At 47.4% G+C, this 21,191-nt stretch overlaps 2 protein-coding genes across 2 annotated transcripts in view; one reads left to right on the top strand and one right to left on the bottom strand.

The window, feature by feature from the left end:
* Positions 1–21,191, bottom strand: part of GTPBP10 (GTP binding protein 10) — a 34,236-nt gene that overhangs the window by 8,770 nt on the left and 4,275 nt on the right. The window contains exons 4-7 of the mRNA XM_068235534.1: positions 16,293–16,437; positions 6,461–6,534; positions 2,744–2,796; positions 552–659 (exon numbers count right to left, since the gene is read on the bottom strand). Coding sequence (XP_068091635.1) covers positions 552–659; positions 2,744–2,796; positions 6,461–6,534; positions 16,293–16,437 — 380 coding nt within the window. The remainder of the gene's footprint in view (positions 1–551; positions 660–2,743; positions 2,797–6,460; positions 6,535–16,292; positions 16,438–21,191) is intronic.
* Positions 14,963–21,191, top strand: part of FAM237B (family with sequence similarity 237 member B) — a 34,971-nt gene continuing 28,742 nt past the window's right edge. The window contains exons 1-3 of the mRNA XM_068235539.1: positions 14,963–15,051; positions 18,334–18,370; positions 18,472–18,511. Coding sequence (XP_068091640.1) covers positions 15,021–15,051; positions 18,334–18,370; positions 18,472–18,511 — 108 coding nt within the window. The 5' untranslated portion in view covers positions 14,963–15,020. The remainder of the gene's footprint in view (positions 15,052–18,333; positions 18,371–18,471; positions 18,512–21,191) is intronic.

Raw genomic sequence — 21,191 nt, forward strand, 5'->3', positions numbered from 1 at the left:
ACACCTTTATTTCCAAATAAAATATTGCCATACATTGCACTAGTGACGCAATTTAAACTTTGTAATAACTGGGACAAATGGGCAAATAAAATGTGTCTGTTTTATCTAAAATAGCACATTTTATTTTTAGACTACAATGGCTGAAAGCTGAGAAATGAGGAATTTTTGCAATTTTTTCCTCTTCTTCCCTGTAAAATGCATATATAATAAAATAATTCTTGGCAAAAATTACTGCCCAAAGAAAGCCTAGTGTCCCACGAAAAAAAATAACATATAGATCGTTTCAGTGTGATAAGTAGTCATAAAGTTCTTGGCGATTGAATGGGAGGAGCGTTATGTGAAAACTGCTCTGGTCTGGAAGTGGAAAAAACCTGTGGTAGGGTAGTGGTTCATTTATGTATTGATTTCAAAGCTGAGTTACAAAAAAAAAAGAGAAAAAAAAGAATGCAATAATTTCCAGCCTAGCGTAAACCGAGCAGAACTGAAGAAATCTAAACCAAAAAAGAAATAATCGCTATACATCGCCTTACCACAGGGGAGACTGAGCTTACCACAAACAGGAGCTGCCTGGTCCTCTCGATGTGTTTGAGGAATTTGTGCCCCATGCCTCTGTTGATGTGCGCCCCCTCAATCAACCCCGGGAGATCCGCTACCGAAATCTAGAATGTAGAGGAGAAAGGTATTACAGGGGTCAGATACATGATCTGTACTGCGAGCCTGATTCCATATCTCATGAGGGAGAAAACACACTTTGTGAATCATTTTAGGCCTCATTTACATGGACATTCTTTTTTTAAAAGCATATAAATGTACAATCTGGGAATGCTTGCTAACTGACCCCTGGATGACGCATGCTGCGTTTACTTGCTTGCAGTTACTACAAATCTTATGCATACTGGCAAACTGCCATGACTGGGTAACTACCACATGAGCATTTTTAAGCCTGATACACACGCCTAACTAAAAGTGTTTAAAATCAGATACTTACCTTAAAGGGAACCTTAACTGAGAGGGATATGGATGTTTCCTGTTAAACAATACCAGTTGCCCGGCAGTCCTGCTGATCTCTGTGGCTGCAATAGTGGCTGAATCACACCCTGAAACAAGCATGCAGCTAATCCAGTCTGACTTCAGTCAGAGCACCTAATCTGCATGCTTGTTCAGGGGCTGTGGCTAAAAGTATTAGAGACATAGGATCAGCAGGAGAGTCAGGCAACTGGTATTATTTTAAAAGGAAAAATCCATATCCTTCTCAGTTTAGGTTCCCTTTAAGACAGGGAAGCTTCAGGATCCTATTGAGGCTTCCCTCCCTTCTCCGTTGTCCCCGTTGCTGAGCGCGGACCCCCCCATATCAGGGCCACGCAGCTGCTATTCCTAAGTGTGGCCGCGCGAGCCTGCCCACGCAAGCACAGTACCACAGAGCCTGCGGCGCCAGCTTTCTGCGCATGCTGTCTCAGTCGCCTGTTGTGTGGCCACACTGCAGGAAGAAGAGCTGCGCGGCCCTGATACGATTTGTAACAATGGCTTGCCGCTAATCTTCTGGGGGCCGCACGCAGCGACAGCAGAATAGAGGGAAACCTCAATAGGATCCGGTGGCTTCCGACTCTTTAGGTAAGTATCCAATTTTGTCCCACTCTTTAAAGTGAACCTGAATTGAAAAAAAAAAAAAAACAACTAAAAATTGTTTAACTTTCCTGGGGCTTCTACCAGCCCCCTGCAGCTGCCCTGTGCCATCACTGAGCAATCTCACAGCACCCCTCTTTCATTTTGATGTGTAGCCCTGGTCTGCATGCCTCCTGAGATCACTCCTGAGGAAGGGAACGCTCTGCACGTGATCGAGGATGCACATGTGCAGTGGTCGTCGATTTGCTCAGCCGAAAGAGGGACACTGCGGGGGACTAGAGGATCGGTGAGTGACAGCGTGGGCACAGGGCGGCTGGCAGAAGCTCTAGGCAAGTTAAATTGTTTTTTTCGGTTTTCGATTTAGTTTCCTTTCAAGTCGGATAAGGCAGCTGATAACCACTTCAGCTGCTAATCAGGCTTCCCCGGACTCCCAATCTGTGAGCGATCCGCTAGAAGGATCTACTCACCCCCACTGATGTTATTCATCATTGAAACTTTTCATGCCATCTGTGACAAGTTTGCACTTATAAATAAACGTACAACATTTTCCAACTAACAGAACTGAACAGGTTTACAACTAAAATGGCATAATAGGTGGAGAGCGGGCCATTTTTACAACCTACAGGTAACTCCCTCTCCATTAACCCAAACCTGAACTTAAAGTGAACCCAAGCTAAGTGATATGGAGGCTGCCATATTTGTTTCCTTTCAATCAATACCAATTGCTTGGCAGCCCTGCTGATCTATATGTATAATGTGCATGAAAACCTCACACAGGGATGACTACCAAACAATGAACTGGTGTCAGGTAGTATTGGATGGCAATGCAATAATTACACTGAGGCCAATGATCACCCAGCAATGCCACTGCCTAGCACTAGGGTTGGTTAATGAGATGCAAATCATATGAAGTTGATGCAGTATTATACACATTTTATATGCAAATGTATGCAGCCTGAAAAAGGAGCAGTTGAAATTGAACCCCAGCAGGATTTGCTTGGTGTATTTTCAAGTTGCATAAAAAATTTGCATAATTCTGTATCAACTTGAAATGATTTGCATCTCAATGACAATCTGTTTCCCTCTGTGTGGCAGCTTTGCAGGATAGCACAATCCTTACCTGCTTGAAGTCGGGATACATGATTTTCCCAAGTTCCGGCTGGACTGTTGTAACTGGAAATCACAACCAATCGAGAGTTACTACTTTGTAAACAATTCTATTACATCTTACATGACAGTAAAAGTAGTTTAAAATCAGGAGGGCTGCAAAGTAATAAAGTCCCACCTCGCGGGACATTGGGGCACGATAACCTCTGCTTGACCTTCCTATAGTCTGGTTCACCAACTGCTTAGAATCCTCAAATAATGAGCGGTGCTAAGAAATATTTACCCCTTTCCTGATTTTTTTTTTTAGCTTTTGCATGCTTGTTACACTTCAAGGTTCTGTGGAGGGTATTAAAAACAAAAAAACCGAGACTTTCCTGGGGCTTTTAATCGCCCCCCTGCAGCTGTCATGCCCTGCGCCATCCTCCTACGATCCTCCGTTTCCCGCCGCCAGTCCCTGTCCAATTCTCTGCCTAATAGAACGTGCGCAAGCTCGCTCCCGCTCGCGTCTCCAGAGCTTACTGCACAGGCGCAGTACGAGGTTTTCTTACCTATGCAGTAATCTCCCAGAAATGCGAGTAGTATTAGTTTAGTTAGACAAATAATTATACCAGGACCAGCGGCGGGCAACGGAGGATCGTAGGAGGGACAGGACAGCTACAGGGGGCTGATAGGAGCCCCAGGCAAGTATCAGTTTTTTGTTTTTAAAACCCTCCACAGAACCCCTTTAAAGTAAACCTGAAGGGGAAAAAGTGCCCTAGGGTGATACATTCCTCTGAAGGGGAAAGCCTCTGGATCCTAATGAGGCTTCCCCCATCCTGAGCAGAGGAGATCCAGTGGTGGCAGGCCCGAAAATCCCACTTGGACTCTGCCGGGAAAAGGCCAAACCCGATCAGACCCGCTCCCTGCAGCACAGGCGCATGCAGAATAGCAGATCTGATCAGACGCGGCTATTTCTACTGGAGCCCACGCAGGAAGCCGCAGCAGTGAAGGTTATTGTTCTGAGTAGTTTGGGGGTAACAGCATTGGATAAGGCTGCTGGAGGAGGACAGGGGAAGCTTCATTAGGATCCAGAGACTTCCCTCTAACAAAATATTTTTTTTTTATTAACTTAAAAGTTACATGTGTCCTATAAATGCTTCAGATCATCAAGAGAAACTAAACAAAGATACCCAGGTAAACACACAATACAGTTTCTAGGTGATGATTTCATTTATTAAAGGGAAACTAAAGCCAAAGTTTTTATACATACCTATGCAGAGAGAAGGCTCCGGTTACCACAGAGCCTTTCCTGATCCTTGGCCCCTCCCCACTCAAGATAAGTTGAATAGGTCGCCGGCCGTGCCGGATTTACCATAAGGTACTGTAGGCAAGTGCCTACAGGCGCCTGATGATGGAGAGGCAGCTCCCTCCCTCATTCCCTATTCAGAGTCCTGTTCAGAGCGTAAATTAAAGGTTACTCACCCGACTCAGCATTCCACCTACAAGATCTCTGTTCAGTCAGGGGCACCTCTGGCTACCTAATACTAAAGTTCCTCAGGCTACCTAATACTAAAGCGCACTTTACTTAATTCTGAGGTTTCTCTGGCTACCCAATACCAAGGGGTACCTGTAGCTACCTATGGCAGGCGAGGGAAGTAAGGGAGGAGTGACAGCTAGGCCAGCCAGCACACTTCTGACAGTGCAGTCTGATGGGGGGTATGCAGGTTCATGGAGGGAGAAGTCTAAGGTGCCAGGAGATCTGTGCCTATAGGCTCCTGTGATGTAAATCCAGACCTGCTCGACAGCATAGCTTGTGCAGCCTTCAAAAGTACTTCCGACCCCGAGTACCTAAGAAGATGAGGTAGTCTGGGCTACAGCATGTGTAGTACAGCCGCACTGATCTTCAGAAGTACTTGTGGAGGGGAGTACTCCTGAAGGCTGCAGGGCAGCGCCAAAGACCTAGAAGAATGAGTAGCTTTCACACGAGAACTGCCCAGAAACAACGGAACAGAGTAGAAATGGGTCAGTGACGCTGTCAGGAAGAGCAGCATAGCTGGATTTACTGCAGTTTACAGCCTGAGGAGCAGAAGATGGAGGGAGCTAACATACATGACGTGTAAATAGATCAGAGGAACAAGACAGTTACAATAGATGTTTCCCCTACAAGATAATGGGCTGATCGGCTGCTACGTCCTTTCGTTCAGAAGTGACGGAATGGCAAAAGATAATGTGAGTGAAGAAAGACCTCTGCTTGTTTTCCTTAAAGGGAAGGTTCAGGGACTGTTTAAAAAAAATAAAAATCCGCATCCACTTACCTGGGACTTCCTCCAGCCCGTGGCAGGCAGGAGGTGCCCTCGGCGCCGCTCCGCAGGCTGCCGGTGGTCCCCGGTGGCCGACCCGACCTGGCCAGGCCGGCGGCCAGGTCGGGCTCCTTCCGCGTTCCAAAATGCGCCTCACGGCGGCGCGCTGATGTCATTGGACGTCCTCTGGGCTTTACTGCGCAGGCTCAGAACTATTGAGCCTGCGCAGTAAAGCCCGGAGGACGTCCGATGACGTCAACGCGCCCCCGTGAGGAGCATTTTGGAACGCGGAAGGAGCCCGACCTGTCTGCCGGCCTGGCCAGGTCGGGTCGGCCACTGGAGACCACCGGCAGCCTGCGGAGCGGCGCCGAGGGCACCTCCTGCCTGCCATGGGCTGGAGGAAGCCCCAGGTAAGTGGATGCGGATTTTTATTTTTTTTAAACAGTCCCTGAACCTTCCCTTTAAAGAGAGCCCGAGGTTGGCTCATAAAAAAAAAAAAAAAAAATTAAAAAAATAAAGTAGGCTACCTGATCCGGGGGACTAAGCATATCAGGTAGCCGCAAAAAACATTGCTCCTGTGGGCCACACTGGCCCACTTTTACGACCCAGGATGCTGGAATGAGAGACTGTCTCTCACTCAGCAGCGTGCAAGGAGGAAGGGGAGCGGTGGGGGGCGTGGCCAGGGAGAGAAAGCTGCCCAATGGCATCTCTGGAAATCCTGTAGGAACGCCCTGGCGAGCATTTTAAACAGAGAAACCCTCTCCACTAGGTTTACCTCTGAGATGGCGACAAATATTGTCGCTAATCTCCGGGGCCCAAAGTGCAGTGGTGGGGGGAGGGCAGAGAGTGGCATCTGGGGGACACAGAGGCATGTCAGGAGGCAGAGAACATGCCTCTGTGTCCCCTCTGCCCCCCAAGAACCACCTCAGGTTGTCTTTAAAGGACTTCTGAGGTGACAATCACAATCTATTTGTACGGATCTGGGGCTTCTTCCAGCCCCGAGCAGCAGTCTCAGTCCCTGGCCACAGCTCCAGTCCTCCTCAGTGTCCCGCTGGCCACCTGTAAAGAGCGGCGTCCCGCCGGCAGGTCGGCACTTCTGCGAGTGCCTGTGTGTCATCATCTGGCATGTACTGCGTCTGCGCAGTAATAGTGCACAGGCCCAGTACATATGATGTGGACACGCGGGCACCCGCACCGGTGCAGAAGAGTCGGTTTGACGATCTTTACGGGTGGCCAGCTGAAGACCGAGGAATACCGGAGCTGTGGCGAAGGACTAAAATGACTGCTAGGGGCCGGAAGAAGCACCAGGTGAGCACAAATAGATTATAATCGACACCTTGGAAGTCTCGTTCATTGCCGGTTCTGTCAGATGCTAGCTTAATTTCATCCAACTAATTCGCCATAGTGCCCCTTTAAACCCATTTCCTACACCGCAAAGCCCAAGTACTCACAGGGGTAATCGGCGATCTTAGGCTTGGCATGAGACACGCAGCTCAGTAGGGAAGACTTGCCTGCATTTGGAAATCTGAAAAAAAGGAAAACATATATAATTATGTATAATAACACCTTGGTCACATATACGCTACACGGCAGGATTTTGGCAGTTTTTGTTCTAACAGACTCTTTTTCAGGTGATTGTAATGGTAACTGGGAGAGGATGCACAGGATTAGCCCAAGCTTGTGAAGCAGAGATACGACGTTCCGAGGTCCCTCACCATATAGATTGGAAGACCCCTACACACACTAGATTAAGGTTGGCTGAGGCGGCCAATAATGACCAACTTTGCCAACAATCCAACGTGTACAGCAGGCCTTGACTCCCGGACAGCCAGTGATCCGCCAGGCGGATGCACCCGAGCGCCAGCCTATAGCTTTGTTCTCTCCCCACCCCTCGCCACACCTGTGCTGCTCTGTCATCCCTCCGCATTGCGGCAGAACATGTCCTCAACCATCGCCCCCCCCCCTCAGTATAAGATTAGTATGGGGGGTGCGCAGGACCCCTGCAGGGGCTCACAGAGGTCACAGGGGCTGCTCTCCTACAGTTAGGCCCCTCCCCGGTTAAAAACCTTTGTCGACTGTCAAACAGTTTTATGATAATTTACAAAAATATCACCGCATATGTGAACATTTTGGTGAATACTCAAAAATAGGAGGCAGTTTACCTAACCTGAAATGTTTATGGAACCGCCGGGCACTCCGGTTTCCTCCCACATCCCAGAAACATACAGATAAGTTTATTGGCTTCCCCTAAATTAGCCCTAGACTATGATACATACACTACACGATACATACATAGACATATGACTATGGCAGGGATTAGATTGTGAGCCCCTCTGAGGACAGTTAAGTGACAAGACTATATACGCTTTACAGCGCTGCGGACTATGTCGGTGCTATATAAATACTAAATAATAATAAAGTATGATCTGCTGTCCACCAGGACACACCTGCCAGCTATCACTATGACCTGATGTGTTCCAGGCAATGCCGATTTATGACTATGGATAAAAATAAGTTGTTGTTGAAGCCTCTTGTGAATATTAGAATAGCATCTCAGCGCAATTCAGCTCTAATGTTTGGGGGGGGGGGGGGGGGGGTGAGATACGATGAAGGTAATGAAATGGAGAGGTGTGTGTGTGTGGTCTGGTTACCCCCTTATTTTATTTATTCACTTGGATAAATAGGTCAAGTGAATAAGTTCCATGCACAATTACAGGACTTCACTAGGGCTGCCCCAACTCTCTGGAACTTGCTCCCACCAGCCATCAGACTAATGGCCCATACTCACGAGGGACTTTTGTCGCCTCAACACGCGGCGCGCGCGTGTTGCGGCGACAGGTCGCCCGTGAGTATGGGCCGTCGCACACGCGCGCACCCCGAACTGTCGCCCGCCGCTCATGTCGCCATGCGATTGAAACTTTCAATCGCATGGCGACAGTCGCCGCTGCCCCCCCGCCGCAACTGTCGCTAGTCCGCGTGAGTACGCGGACTAGCGACAGCAACCTCCATGTAGGTACATGGAGCTTCCGGCGGGGGGAGGAGGAACGTCAGCGACAGCTTCCGCCTTGCCGCTGGTCCCTCTTCCGCGTGTGTACGCGGAGGGACCTGGCGAGAAGCTGTCGCCGGCCTGTCGCCCACACGCTCACGTGTGCTGGCGACAGGCCACATTTCTCGCCCGTGAGTATGGGCCATAACACTCACCTTAGTACCTTCAAACCAGGGAGTTTGTATGTTCTCCCAGTGTCTGTGTGGGTTTCCTCCAGGCACTCCGATTTCCTCCCACATCCCAAAATCATACAGATAAGTTAATTGGCTCCCCCCTAAAATTGACCCTAGACTACAATATATACACTACACAATAAAGACTTAAGCTACATACACACGTTGGATTTTCGCTTGGCGGATCGCTCAAGTCCAGTCTTATCAGCTGAACGACAGACTGTACACACGCCCGATTTGACGACCAAACGACGGGTCGTTTGCGAAAATCTGACGTCTGGTAGGGATTAGATTGTGAGCTCCTTTGAGGGACAGTTCGTGACTAGACTATATACTATGTGTAAAGCACTGCGGAAGATGTCGGCGCTATATAAATACTAAAAATAATAATAATGGAAGTTACAACACAAATAGGATGCAAGAAAAAACAACAAAACGTTACAGCAGCTTATAAACAAAAGCACTATAGCACAAACACTGGCAATGCAGCGCAGGAGACTTGGTCATAGCCGGTGCAACCATGGACCGTAATAGGAATTACGGCCATAGTGGCGCACAGTCAGTGATGGAGCTGAAGTTACTTTGAAAACACTGTAATTCAGCAGCCAGCAATAGCTGGAAGCCGAATTATATCATTCCCCACCATCCACGTGGACCTGGAGGGGGAATAGTAATTACCGCCGCCGGGATTTGTGCAGCAGCAGGATAAGCCATACCGGCTGTATCCTGTGCACCAAGTCTCCCAGCGGGTAATTCTCTCGGACGCCTATAGCAGGCCTGGGCAAGGTTTACGCAGATCCCATTCTTCAAATTCCACCCCTCCCTCCCTCCCTGTAAAATTGCGAGCAGGCAGCTGGGGATTTGAAACTCACCTCGCTCACGGTTGACCCTTGTCGCGTCTCCATGGCAACAAGACATCACATGATGTGACGTCAGAACGTGCCAGCGTATTACACCCGGGCTGCCAGGGTGTAATATGCTGGCGCTTTGTGACGTCCAGCTGCCATAGAGACGCAACGCAGGACATCTGTGAGCGAGGTGAGTTTCAAATCCCCCGCTTCCCGCTCGCAATTTTACAGGGTGGGAGGGAGGGGGGGAGGGGGTATGAGGGGCATCTGGCCAGCGGGCCATAGTTTGCCCAGCGCTGCACTAAAGTGTACTACAGTCATTTGTACACACAGCACAGTCAGGGCTGTGTGCAGACAGCTAACAGATGCAAGTACAGCTGAGATCTGTTTTGTACTGATCCACTCCCTCACACGGCAATAAAAATGACACTTATGACATCGTGCTGCCAAAGCAATCTATAACTGGGGGCAGCAGGAAGACTGTGGGATGGCAAACACTGTGAGCTGGAGCCACAACTTCATGCTCTCTCCTTAAGAAAGTAGTAGCAGTAGTGTATTGTACTGTTTTAGCCATCAGTAAAAAGTTTTAAATGGGGATGATACCATTTATTGGCTTACTAAAAAGAATAAGAATAAGCGAGCTTTCGGCTTTGCAGCCTTCGTCGGGATTTCATTTTTTTCTTTTTAGTTAGCCAATAAATGGTATCATCCTGATTTAAAACTTCTTGCTTCTCCTTAAGAAAGTGAGGCCTGTACCTCGCCAGGAACTTTTCCTGAGCTCATCAGTTACATAATCCGCGGTGCCCAATTTGCACATTCCTAGCCAGGTCACTAGCGGCAGTCCCCTGGGGGGGGGGGGGGCAATGAATCGTTCCTCCACATCAGAGCTGTGTGTACTTACTAAAAGGGCTGTACTTGAGTCTGACAAAGGATGCGTTCCTATACAGGTCGTATTAAATTCCTTATTAATAGCCACATGAAAGGAAGGGTCGCTAAACGATCAATGCACAACAGAAAGACACTACAATTACAGATGAAACGCTGCAGCAGGTGAAGAGTCCTTCCACATGAATCACGCAGGCCACTTTTGATGACATCAGTAAGAGGTTCCCATATAAGCACAATTAAGAAGCACTTCACCCGGCCACATTGAAGATTAATGGACAATGGTCAAAACAAGGGACAGCAAAGGCACTTGCTGAATACCCCGCGTCTGACTGGAGATCAAGGCACAGATGTGGATTATGTTATGAGGGGGGAGAAGGTCTAATGCTCAGCATACTATACAAGCTATTGTTCTCCATAGATCTACAAGTGCCTCTCAAGAGAAGCACCTGCGTTTCACTCACAGCAAGGGCTGGAAGTATTAAAACTAGGGATGAGAAAATAAAGCGATGGCCACATTATAGTTTAACACTCCAACAAAGTTAAATAGGTTGGAAATGATAGACCCATGTTCGTATGATTAATGAAACAATTCAGATCCTACTTTGATCTGGAGGGCTGAAAAACAGACCTAATGGAAGGCTGTGGACATTTCCCACCAGAAAGGAAGATGAATGGTGGTGGTGATGGGGGTGTAGATGGCTCCAAAGCAGTGGCCGTGCTTCGGGGCTGCCTGCAACCCGCCTCCCTTCATTTGGTGATGTCACTCCCAGGCCATGCATCTTGCAGACTCTTGCAGCTGGTTGCAATTCACTATAAAGGTAGAGATCTTTCCTTTGGGGGTGCAACATAGATGGTTCCCCTCAGGCGTACATATTAGTACGCCGCGTACTAAGTTGGGCACCGGGAGAGCTGAATGACAGCTCTCCCTGCTGCCGCTTAACTCCCCGGCGGTGTTAAGTACTATTCCCCCTCCGAGTCATCGCAACTTGGAGGGAGGTGTAATTCAGGGACCAGCAATCCAGAGCTGGAGTCCTGAATTACTCTTACGTGCCCCGCACAGCATAACATTGCTTCCTTGGGGTGGCTGGTTTAGGGGCCCGCCACTGAGCCCTGTGCATTGAAGACACCTGCTTCGACCCTCGAGCGGTGACCAAGCCTTGGGGTGGACTGTCTGTGGTTCTTTGCCCCTCCCCCCCAGGGTGCAGTCGGTGGGCTCCTGAGCAGTGCTTGGGGTGTAAGTGCTGCCTCCTCCCCCAATTTCCTGAAGGCATGGGAGGCCTACACGCGGCAACCAGTTGAGATGCCAAGAATTTTGCATGGGCCATCTCGTGCAGGGCATAGCAGTGATTTACTTTAGACCCTGCACATCCTGGCAAGCTGATGCAATGCATTTGTTGTGCCATTTTAATTAGTCAATAGACAATTGACAGTCAAGTATATGTCACAACTCTTTTTCTTTTGTGTGCAGGAAAGATGAATCATTCCCGACTTCACGCTGCAGCTGGATGAGCTCCTACAATTAATTTGGCCCCTTCGGCAAAGATAGTCGTCCGATACGATTGTTTTTGACAAGCCTTCCCCATACAAACATTCTGTTCAGCTTATTGACAATCACAGTGCTCTGCTCTATAGAGAGGGAAGGTTGAGGGACCCCTCTTCCATTATTCTGTGCCTGGGAAGAATATGTCCCATTAAGTGTCTCTATGCTACACTTGTGAAAAACGTTAGGGCTGGTCCACACTAGACCCGGTTGCAAATCGGATGGCTGAGGGGGTATCAGCCAGGACAGGGGGTAGCAGGCACAGCGGCGCGTGGGGGGGGGGGGTCCCGCTGTGCCTGCTACCCCCTTCCTGCCTGCTACCCCCTCCAGCATCCAAAGGTGCCTGTGTAGAGGGAGGTCCGCTTATACATTAGGTTTCCTTACCCCTCCGCGTATCCGGGGGTCCGTGAAAACCATGCAAATCCAGACTGTCTGTTCAGTTTTTTAGCACGGATCCCCCACGAACCTGCAGCAGGCTGTTTCTGGCCATTTGGGTGGCCTAGGCAGCTAACCATTTGCCTCCCTCAATCTTATGAGTAGAAAGATTATAAGGAAGATAGAGAAACGTATCCGGGCACCAGTCGCAGCAATGCAATGCTAAACAACCTTTTAGGGCTCGTTTCCACTTGCGTGGCGTGCATCTGCGAGACGCACACCAGCACTGAGCGGGTGGGCGGGATCGCAGGCGAATCCCATGAGCCGTGCCATGCACGGCTATGGGAATCGCAGCCTCCCGAGCAAATTCTGCGGGGGGTTCCGGCCGAATCGCTACCGCAAGCGATTCGGCCGGCGGCGCCATTCTCCCCTATGGCAGAGTTTCCCCCGTGCGATTCATGTGCGGGGAAACTCTGCGGAATCACAGCGGATTCCGCGATAGTGGAAACGGGCCCTAATTCAACCCCATGGAAATGACATACAACAAGTGCAGTGTTCTCCCAGAATTTTTTTCCAGCTGGGCGGCCAGAAATAGTAGCCGGGTGGCATGAAAAAGTAGCCGGGTGGGGCGAGATATGATAATGCAGGGCCAGTGCTTCTCTGCACAACCCTGCATACAGCATAGGAGGAGGTGAGCCGATGACAGCCGGGCGCTCACCAAAACTAGCCGGGTGGAGCACCTGGCTAAAAGAGCCTGGTGAGAACACTGAAGCGGAGGCCTGACAGCTGTTTCACAGAATCCTTCTTGTATGTCATTGCCACGAGGATGAATTAAAGGTTGTTTAGCATTGCATTGCTGCGACTGGTGCCCGGATACTTTTTTCTATCTTCCTTACAATTTATGGCTGATTAACCTGGAGGCACGCTTGCCGAGACCTGCTACCCCCTGTGTGTCTACCATCTGCAGCATCTTGTGCCAATCACCTTTATCTACCTACTATCAAACTGAATAAAAAGATCATGGCACAGTTAAACTGGTGGATTGTGGTGCCCAATAATAAAAACAATGAAAGACATTATAAAGATAAGAGGCAGTTGTTGGCTTACCTTCTGCATGAAAACATAGCAGCCATTATTATGACTGAGGCGCTTCTGACTAATCTCTCTCTCTCTCTCTCTGCACTAATCTCTCTCTCAGCACTTTATTAGTTACAGATCCGAGGAAGCAGAGAACGTCCACAAAATGCATTGCCAGATTCTTTTTTTAGTTTGTGAAAATTAAAACTTGAATTATAGAATTGTAATGGTTGCTCTGCTTTCGCAGAGGAGGTAAGCCAACAACTACCTCTTCTTTTTAAACTGTTCTTAATTGTTTAATTGTTTAGGCACCTCCATATACCCAGTTTCTACTGTTACACCTCTATTGGGAGGTATTATTTTAGTACGGCCCTATTTTAGGGACAATTCTACATTTCCAGCAAGAGGGACCACAAAGGATCCTCACCAACCTGAGCTGCGCATTCCTCTGTGGCCCATATTGGTGGTTGCAGAATTGTGTAATTTTTCTATAATACAAATGTATTGGTATGGTGATATATTGCACTATTGGCTACTGGTTCTGTTTCTTTGTGTTTTTCTGGACCTGGAATTCCTGCTCCACCATCTATCACGTAGCTTAGCTTTTATTCGTTTTGCACCATTTACAGGCTACATATAAAAATGAAGACGTTCCTCGAAATAAGCCTATAAAAAGAAATACACACACTATTACTGGGCCAGATACACCTCACCGAATCCATATAACAAACCCTTCTTTCCTGTAGCCGTTATGAACAGTGTGTAGCCACTAGTGATGTTAAAGGGACTCCGAGCACCTCTCATGGGTATGCCTAGAGACTCCGACCAGTACTGCATACCATTCTGTAGCTTGTGCTCTCCCCTCTCATTTGAATCGCCGTTCTACATCAAATAGTTTTCATTTGATTTCAATTTAAAAATCGCAGCGGCCATCTTGGCTATGTTATAACTTCTGGGTCACCCCTGTCTTCTATGTTAGAGAAGTGCATCACTGACTGGAGCAGGAAGAGGAAGTGACACGCATGGCCATTGCAAGAGGCTCCTCCAGAGGGGTCATAGCACGATTTTGTTGGAAGTAGTCTGGCTTAAAGGCATGTCCATGAGAGGTGCTCGGAGTCCCTTTAACTATGAGTATGTAGTGACTCTAATTGAAATTAGTGCTGCCCGCAGCGGGGGCTAAACTTACCTATGCCGACGCCTACAGCCGATGCGTTCCATGTGATACCACTACTTCTTCCTTCCGAGTTTAACCACTTGACGGCCAGGGGATTTTACCCTTCTCCGTGCTGCGTGGGCTCTGCAGCCCACAGCACAGATGTGTTTCAGCCAGGGCGATCAGACTTCCCCCCTTTTTTCCCTACTAGGGGGATGTCCTGCTGGGGGGGGGTCTGATCGCCGCCGGCTGTTTGGGTTTTGTGGGGGGGGGGGGGGCTCCTCAAAGCCCCCCTCCGCAGCGCTATTCTGCCCACTCCGCCCTTCCCTCCCTCCCCTCCTTGCTGTGGGCTTCACAGGACGGCGATCCGTCCTGCGCCACCTCTAGTAGGCTTTAGCCTATCAGATGCCGGCGATCCCCGGCCAATCAGAGGCCGGGGATCGCAGCAGCGCCGTATTGATGTAAACAGTGGGGATTTCTTCCCCGCGTGTTTACAATTAGCCTGCGAGCCGCGATCGGAGGCTCGCAGGCTGTTCACGGAGACACCCTCTGTGAACTGACATGGAACGGCCACTCGAAGGAGCGGCTGTTTCCATGGAAACACCACTTCGACCTGCCGACGCCTATCGGCGTTAGGCGGTCGTTAAGTGGTTAAAGGGAAACTTAAAAAAGGAACTGTCGCAAAAATCTTAAAATTTACAACACATACAAATAAGAAGTACATTTCTCCCAGAGTAAAATGAGCCATACAATACTTTTTCTTTATTTTTAAAAGCACTTAGTGAATGGCAGTTTCTCCATCCAACTGCCAAAATCGTGTACAGCAAGCAGGGAGGCTGGCCAGCATCTTTGTGGAATTATTTTTCAGGGAATGTCTTTATAAAGAATAAAGGCCATGTTGAGAATCCCCTATGGAGAGATGGACTAGCCCAAAACCTGTCGGTAATGTCAGATTTCTACTACCTACTGTAAGCGACAGCAACATAGGAGAAAAGTAATTTATGGCTCATTTTACTCTGGAAGATGTACTTGTATGCGTTTTAAATTTTAAGATTTTTGCGACACCACCTCTTTAAGTCACCTAAAAAACACCCCAAAATTTTCGCTTACTTGGGGCTTCTACCAGCCCCCTGCAGCCATCCTGTGCCCGTGCTGGTCTGCAACGATCCTCTTTCCCCGCCACCAGCTAGTTCTGTTTTTGCCGACTCGGAGTCAGCGTGCCACTGTGCCTGCGCAGGACGCTCTTGCGAGCAGCAACGCTTGCAAGGATACACGTTGCTGGGGTAGCACATGCGCAGTGGCCCGTGAAAATGAAACTAGCTAGCGGCAGAGGAACGAAGGATCGTTGAGGACCAGCGTGGGCACAGGACGGCTGCAGGGTGCCGATAGAAGCCCCAGGAAACTTTTTTTTTTTAAGGTGACTTAAGTTTCCCTTTAAAGGTGGAAGTTGTGGAGTTACGTAGAACGCATCGGCTATAGGCGGCGACATAGGTAAGTTAACAACCCCCCTCCCCCCCAGAAAACGTGCATGGCACCAGTCTGTCAACAGTGAGGACCTGGAGACCTGTGATCTGCTTCACCATACAAGTCTATTCTTTAAATTATAAATATGAAACCTTTTTCAACTGAATTTTAAAGATATACAGGTAGTTTTTTTTTCTAACAAATTGCATTCGAAAAGTTACAACGACCTAGGGCAGGGCTGAGCAAACTTTGCGCGGACCAGGCGGCATGCTGTGGACCACATTCCTAGGATTCTCTCCCCCCCCCCCCCCCATGCAGAGTCGTGAGCGAGCGATAAGCATGGGTTAAAGTCACCTCCTCGCCGATACCAGCGCTGCGTCTCCACGGCAACAGGGCTTCACATGACATACAGTCAGGACGTGCCAGCGTGTAATATGCTGGTACGTCCTGACGGCGTGTCATGTGATGCCCTGTTGCCATGGAGAGGCGACGCTGGAATCGGCGAGCAGGTGAGTTTTACTTTTAACCCACGCTTATCGCCCGCTCGCGACTCTGCAAGGAGGGAGGGGGTAAGGGGAGGAATGTACAGCGCAGGCAGGCCGTAGTTTGCCCAGCGCTGACCTAGTGCTACTGCCCCTCCTCCACAGTGGACTGGTCCTCTGCCCTACATACCACAGACTGATGGATGGTAGCCTCTGATCTGCTGCCGACACACTCACCCAACCAATCCCACGTCCGCAATCAGCTGCAGGTCCAGCCGCACTATCCTCTGCTGCCCCTTGTCTGGAAGGAACTCTGACCTGTAGGTGCCACCATGACCTCCTCTTGCCACCCGAATCTGTTCCCCTTCCTTATTCAGCTCAGCTGCAAGACACAAAACACAAAAGACTTTATCTAATGAGTAAAAATGGTCTCAGTAGGGGAGGTCGACAAAGACAATTCCAGTAAGCTACTCTTAAAGAGGAACTGTAACCAACGATTGAACTTCATGCCAATCAGTAGCGGATACCCCCTTTCCCATGAGAAATCTTTTCCTTTTCTCAAAAAAAATCATCAGAGGGCTCTGTATGGCTGATATTGTGGTAAAACCCCTCCCACAGTGTGATGTCATGACCAAGGTCCCAGCATCACACGGTGGGAGCCTTGTTGCATTGTTAGAAATAACAGCTGTTTCCAACTGCCAAGCAACCAGAATCTCCCTCTGTGCATATGTATATCTATTTACAAGAAAACAACCGTTTAGCCTATTGCATTGTTAAAGAGACACTGAAGCGAAAAAAAATATGATATAATGAATTGGTTGTGTACTATGAATAATTACTAGAAGATTAGCAGCAAAGAAGATATTCTCATATGTTTATTTTCAGGTATATAGTGTTTTACTAACATTGCATCATTCTATAATATGTGCAGATTACACAACACTCAGCATTCAAAATGATTCTTTCAGAGCAGTCTGTGAACTAAAGAACTCTCCTTTGGCAGAGAAAAAGAAATTTGTTCACTAACAGTTGAGATAATAAAAGTCAGATAACAGCCCTCTCCACGACTTTCAAAGTCGTAGAGCTTAATGGCTTTTCTGCATAGAGATAACAACTGGAGTTTCTTAACTCTTCCTGTACTGAAAACAATTAGACCGATGAATCTGATCTTAATGTTTTATTTCTTAGCTGTACTACACATACAAATCATAATATCATAATTTTATTTTTGCTTCAGTGTCTCTTTAAGAGGTGTGTTTATAGATAATGGTAGTGGGGCTGTTTTTTTTCATGTCTGCCAGTAGTAAAGATGACGTGCAGGATGATTGTGGATCAAACAACAAGAACAAATTACATGGTGAATATCAATTATTTCTTGATCTCTCTTCTATATTTGACTTCACACTTTGCAATGTATTGATTTATTTGTTCCCCTTTTTTCACTAAAGTTTCTATAACTTTCTGGGGACCACGCAGCATAAATCCTGCGCCGCACTTGTGGCTGCATAACTCTGATGCGGCATAGGATTTACGCCGCTTGCTTGTAGCGCTACCGACGCGATTGTGCACACCCGACAGGGGAGATTAAGCTGTCATATGACATCTCCCCTCAGTGATCAGGAGCCATGGCGATTGGCTCCTGATCATGTGATCACTACGGTCGCTGGCCAATCGTAGTGATTAGCGAAAGCAGTGGTGGTATGATGGGAAGAAGAGGATGGGGACTCACCTGCCTAACATTTCCCCCATCCATCGGCATTCCCCTCCGCTCTGCCAGCATCTCTGCTGGCTCTGCCTTGAGTGTAAGATCACAGTATGATGACGTCATCAAGCTGAGACCCGGAACTTAGCAGCAGTACGAGCAGGGATGCCAGGCAGAGCGGAGGGGGCTGGAGCAGCTCATGGCTGGAGCCTGGGAGGTGAGTAAAGGCTGCTGGCAATATGGGGGACACCTGGCTATACTGGGGGCATGACGGCTAACTATCTACACTGGCGATGCGGCTGCCTGACACTCTAAATGCAACCCCCCCCCCCCACACACACACACACACCTAAAATGCTCTAGTCCTTAAGGGGGGTTAAGCAGCCAGTCCCAAGAAGGTTAAAGGACTGTTATGAAAAATTGTGAAATCTTAAATGTATGCGTATGCAGAGGTTGAGCTCAATGGGACTTAAAATTTAGATACTATTATATATTTTTGCCTGAGGAAGCTGGTGTGTCTTGCAAAACACATCGCAAGTAGAGTTTTCTAAATAAAGCTGTTTGTGTCTTCTACAGTATCTGGAGGTAAGTGTGTCTTCTACAGTATCTGGAGGTAAGTCCAACAGTACTTCCTTTTTAAACTGTTTTAAGTGTATTTTAATCTTGTTTGCGCCTCTGCTATTGCATTGCTCATTGTCCACCTCTTGTTTCCAGATCTACAGAGAGCGACTTCTTAACCACTAGAGGACCAAAGGTTTGTACCCCCCTAGTGACCGGGTCATTTTTTACAATTCGCCACTTCGCAAGTTTAACAGTTTATTGCTCAGTCATACAACATAGCACCCAAATTAGTTGTACCTCCTTTTCTTCTCACCAATACAGCTTTCTTTTGGTGCTATGTGATTGCTGCTGCAATATTTATTAATAAAAAAAAAAAAAAAAAAAAAAATGTATCTCCCCTACATATTGGCCATACACTATGATACACACAGCGGCTATGGCAGGGATTAGATTGTGAGCCCATCAGAGGGACAGTCAATGACAAGACAATATACTCTGTGCAGCGCTGCGCAAGATGTCAGCACTATATAAATATTTATTTAATATATACAATATGCAGCCTGCCCGCTAATCAGCCGCTGGCAGGCTGATCACTGCGGCCGTTTGTTTATAGTTACAGGAGCTCGTGAGTCTAATCTCGCTCTTTGTGAGATCACGCCATATGGCGTGGCTGAGGAACGAGAGAGACACCCTGTGGCCGCCATCCTGCGTTAGGCGATCGCAGTGTGGTTAACCTGAGCGGGGTTGAGGTTTTTTCCCCACCCGCCTTTACTCCACTCTAGGTCATTTCACACTAGGGATGGTCAGAAATTTACATCGAAATGAAAAATTTCAGATATTCCGATCTGAAATCGACATCCGGGAATCGGATTTCTGCGGTAATCTGATTTAACGCAACTCTGTAATTTTAGCCCAATTACAGAACTCAGAAGATCAAATACTACCAAGAATTTTCTAGCCTTCCTATTGGCTTAAAATTTCAGAAAATGCAAAAATCAAAAAACCATGGAAATTTTAGGCCAATCAGGAGACTCGGAAATACTTGGTAGTATTCGAGTCTTGTGATTGGTCTATAACCGCGGCAATCCGATTTTCGCTGAAAAATTCTGCATTCTGATTGGTTCAATGCTTCCAACTCGGAAGTATTTAGCCAATTAGAGTAACTATTTGGAACTATACTATACAGTAAAAGCGTTCTTTTTCATGGAATCCGTAATATTTTGCAGAAATCCGTAATTATTACGGACTCCGTATAAAAACAATACTTTTCCGGGTATCAGATTACCGTCAGTATGCCGCAGTTTATAGCAGAGACTCACAGTGTCCAGGGTGCTTCACTTCAATTTCACTTTCTAGCTGACTTTCTTCTTTGCTTCACATAGCCTAGATTAATTTCCTAATATCCTGAAGGCCAAAACTTAGGTCAGTTAATAGGACTGACTTATGATTGCAATGCAACGCTGAGGTGATATTCATATTCGTGCTTTGCTGATGTAACAAAGAATGCTAATGGTTTATGCACCCGTAGTCCTTACAGGGGCACTACAGCGAAAAACTGTAAAATTAAATATATGTACAAACATATACAAGTAAGAAGTACATTTTTTCCAGAGTAAAATGAGCCATAAATTACTTTTCTCCTATGTTGCTGTCACTTACAGTAGGTTGTAGAAATCTGACAGAAGTGACAGGTTTTGGACTAGTCCATCTCTTTATAGGGGATTCTCAGGAATATATTGATTTTCAAAAGCACTTAGTGAATGGCAGTTGCTCTGTCCAACTGCCAAAAAAAACTGTGTCGGGAGCAGGGAAGCTGGCCAGCATCATTGTTTAAATCCTTTTTAGGGAATATCTGTATAAAGAAAAAAAGCCTTGCTGAGAATCCCCTATGAAGAGCTGGACTAGTCCAAAACCTGTCACTTATGTCAGATTTCTACTGCCTACTGTAAGTGACAGCAACAGAGGAGAAAAGTAATTTATGGCTCATTTTACTGTAAATGTACTTATTCGTCTAGGTTTGCACATATTTAAAATTTTACAATTTTTCGCTGTAGTGCCCTTTTAACTACTTGAGGCGTCTGTGATCCAACTCCATGGGCTTGATTCACACAGCAGTTAGCACGACTGTGAAAATCCCCTTAGCACGCCTAAAAGAGCTTTTCACGCGCTAATTCGTGCACAAAACGCGTCGCGCGCAAAGTTATGCACGCAAAACTTTACGTGCGTAAACCTTTATGCGCGCGTCAAGTTTTTGCGCGCGTCAAGTTTTTGCACGCTTAAGGTTTTACGCGCATAAAGTTTTACGCCGATAAAGTTTTGTGCGCGATTTCTTAAAGCTTTGTGCGTGCTAACTACTTAGCACCCTAGTTAGCACGCCCAAAGCCTTTAGGCGTGCTAACTAGGTTAGCACCGCTTTGTGAATCGAGCCCCATGTCTGCTGCTGCTGTGCGAAGGTCAAGTTACTAAGTGCAGTTCTTATACTACTGGTGCCGAACGTCGGTTACCCCTGGCAACCACTAAATCACTTTCAGTGGTATCGGTAATTGGCATTTTCGACCATCCCTATTTGAGACCTTGATTTGGCACATACTACACTATATTGGGTTCTCGGTTTTCCAGTAGCATCTACTACAGCTATGTATTGGCAGAGGTCAAAGTGACTTTGTGAACAAAAACACAAACTTCAAAAATAAGATCGATATTACGGTCGGCCATTCTTTTTACATCAACATTATTAGGCCGCATATTTGTCCCATGACGGGTTTCCTTATTGAAAACCTTAAGATACCATACAAAGAGGACAACCTGGCCCACATATAACATATTTTGCAGATATAACTGGTTTCCCTCTTAAGTGTAACCTAACCTCTGTT

The sequence above is a fragment of the Hyperolius riggenbachi genome, chromosome 5 (assembly GCF_040937935.1).
Source record: "Hyperolius riggenbachi isolate aHypRig1 chromosome 5, aHypRig1.pri, whole genome shotgun sequence".
Lineage (NCBI taxonomy): Eukaryota > Metazoa > Chordata > Amphibia > Anura > Hyperoliidae > Hyperolius > Hyperolius riggenbachi.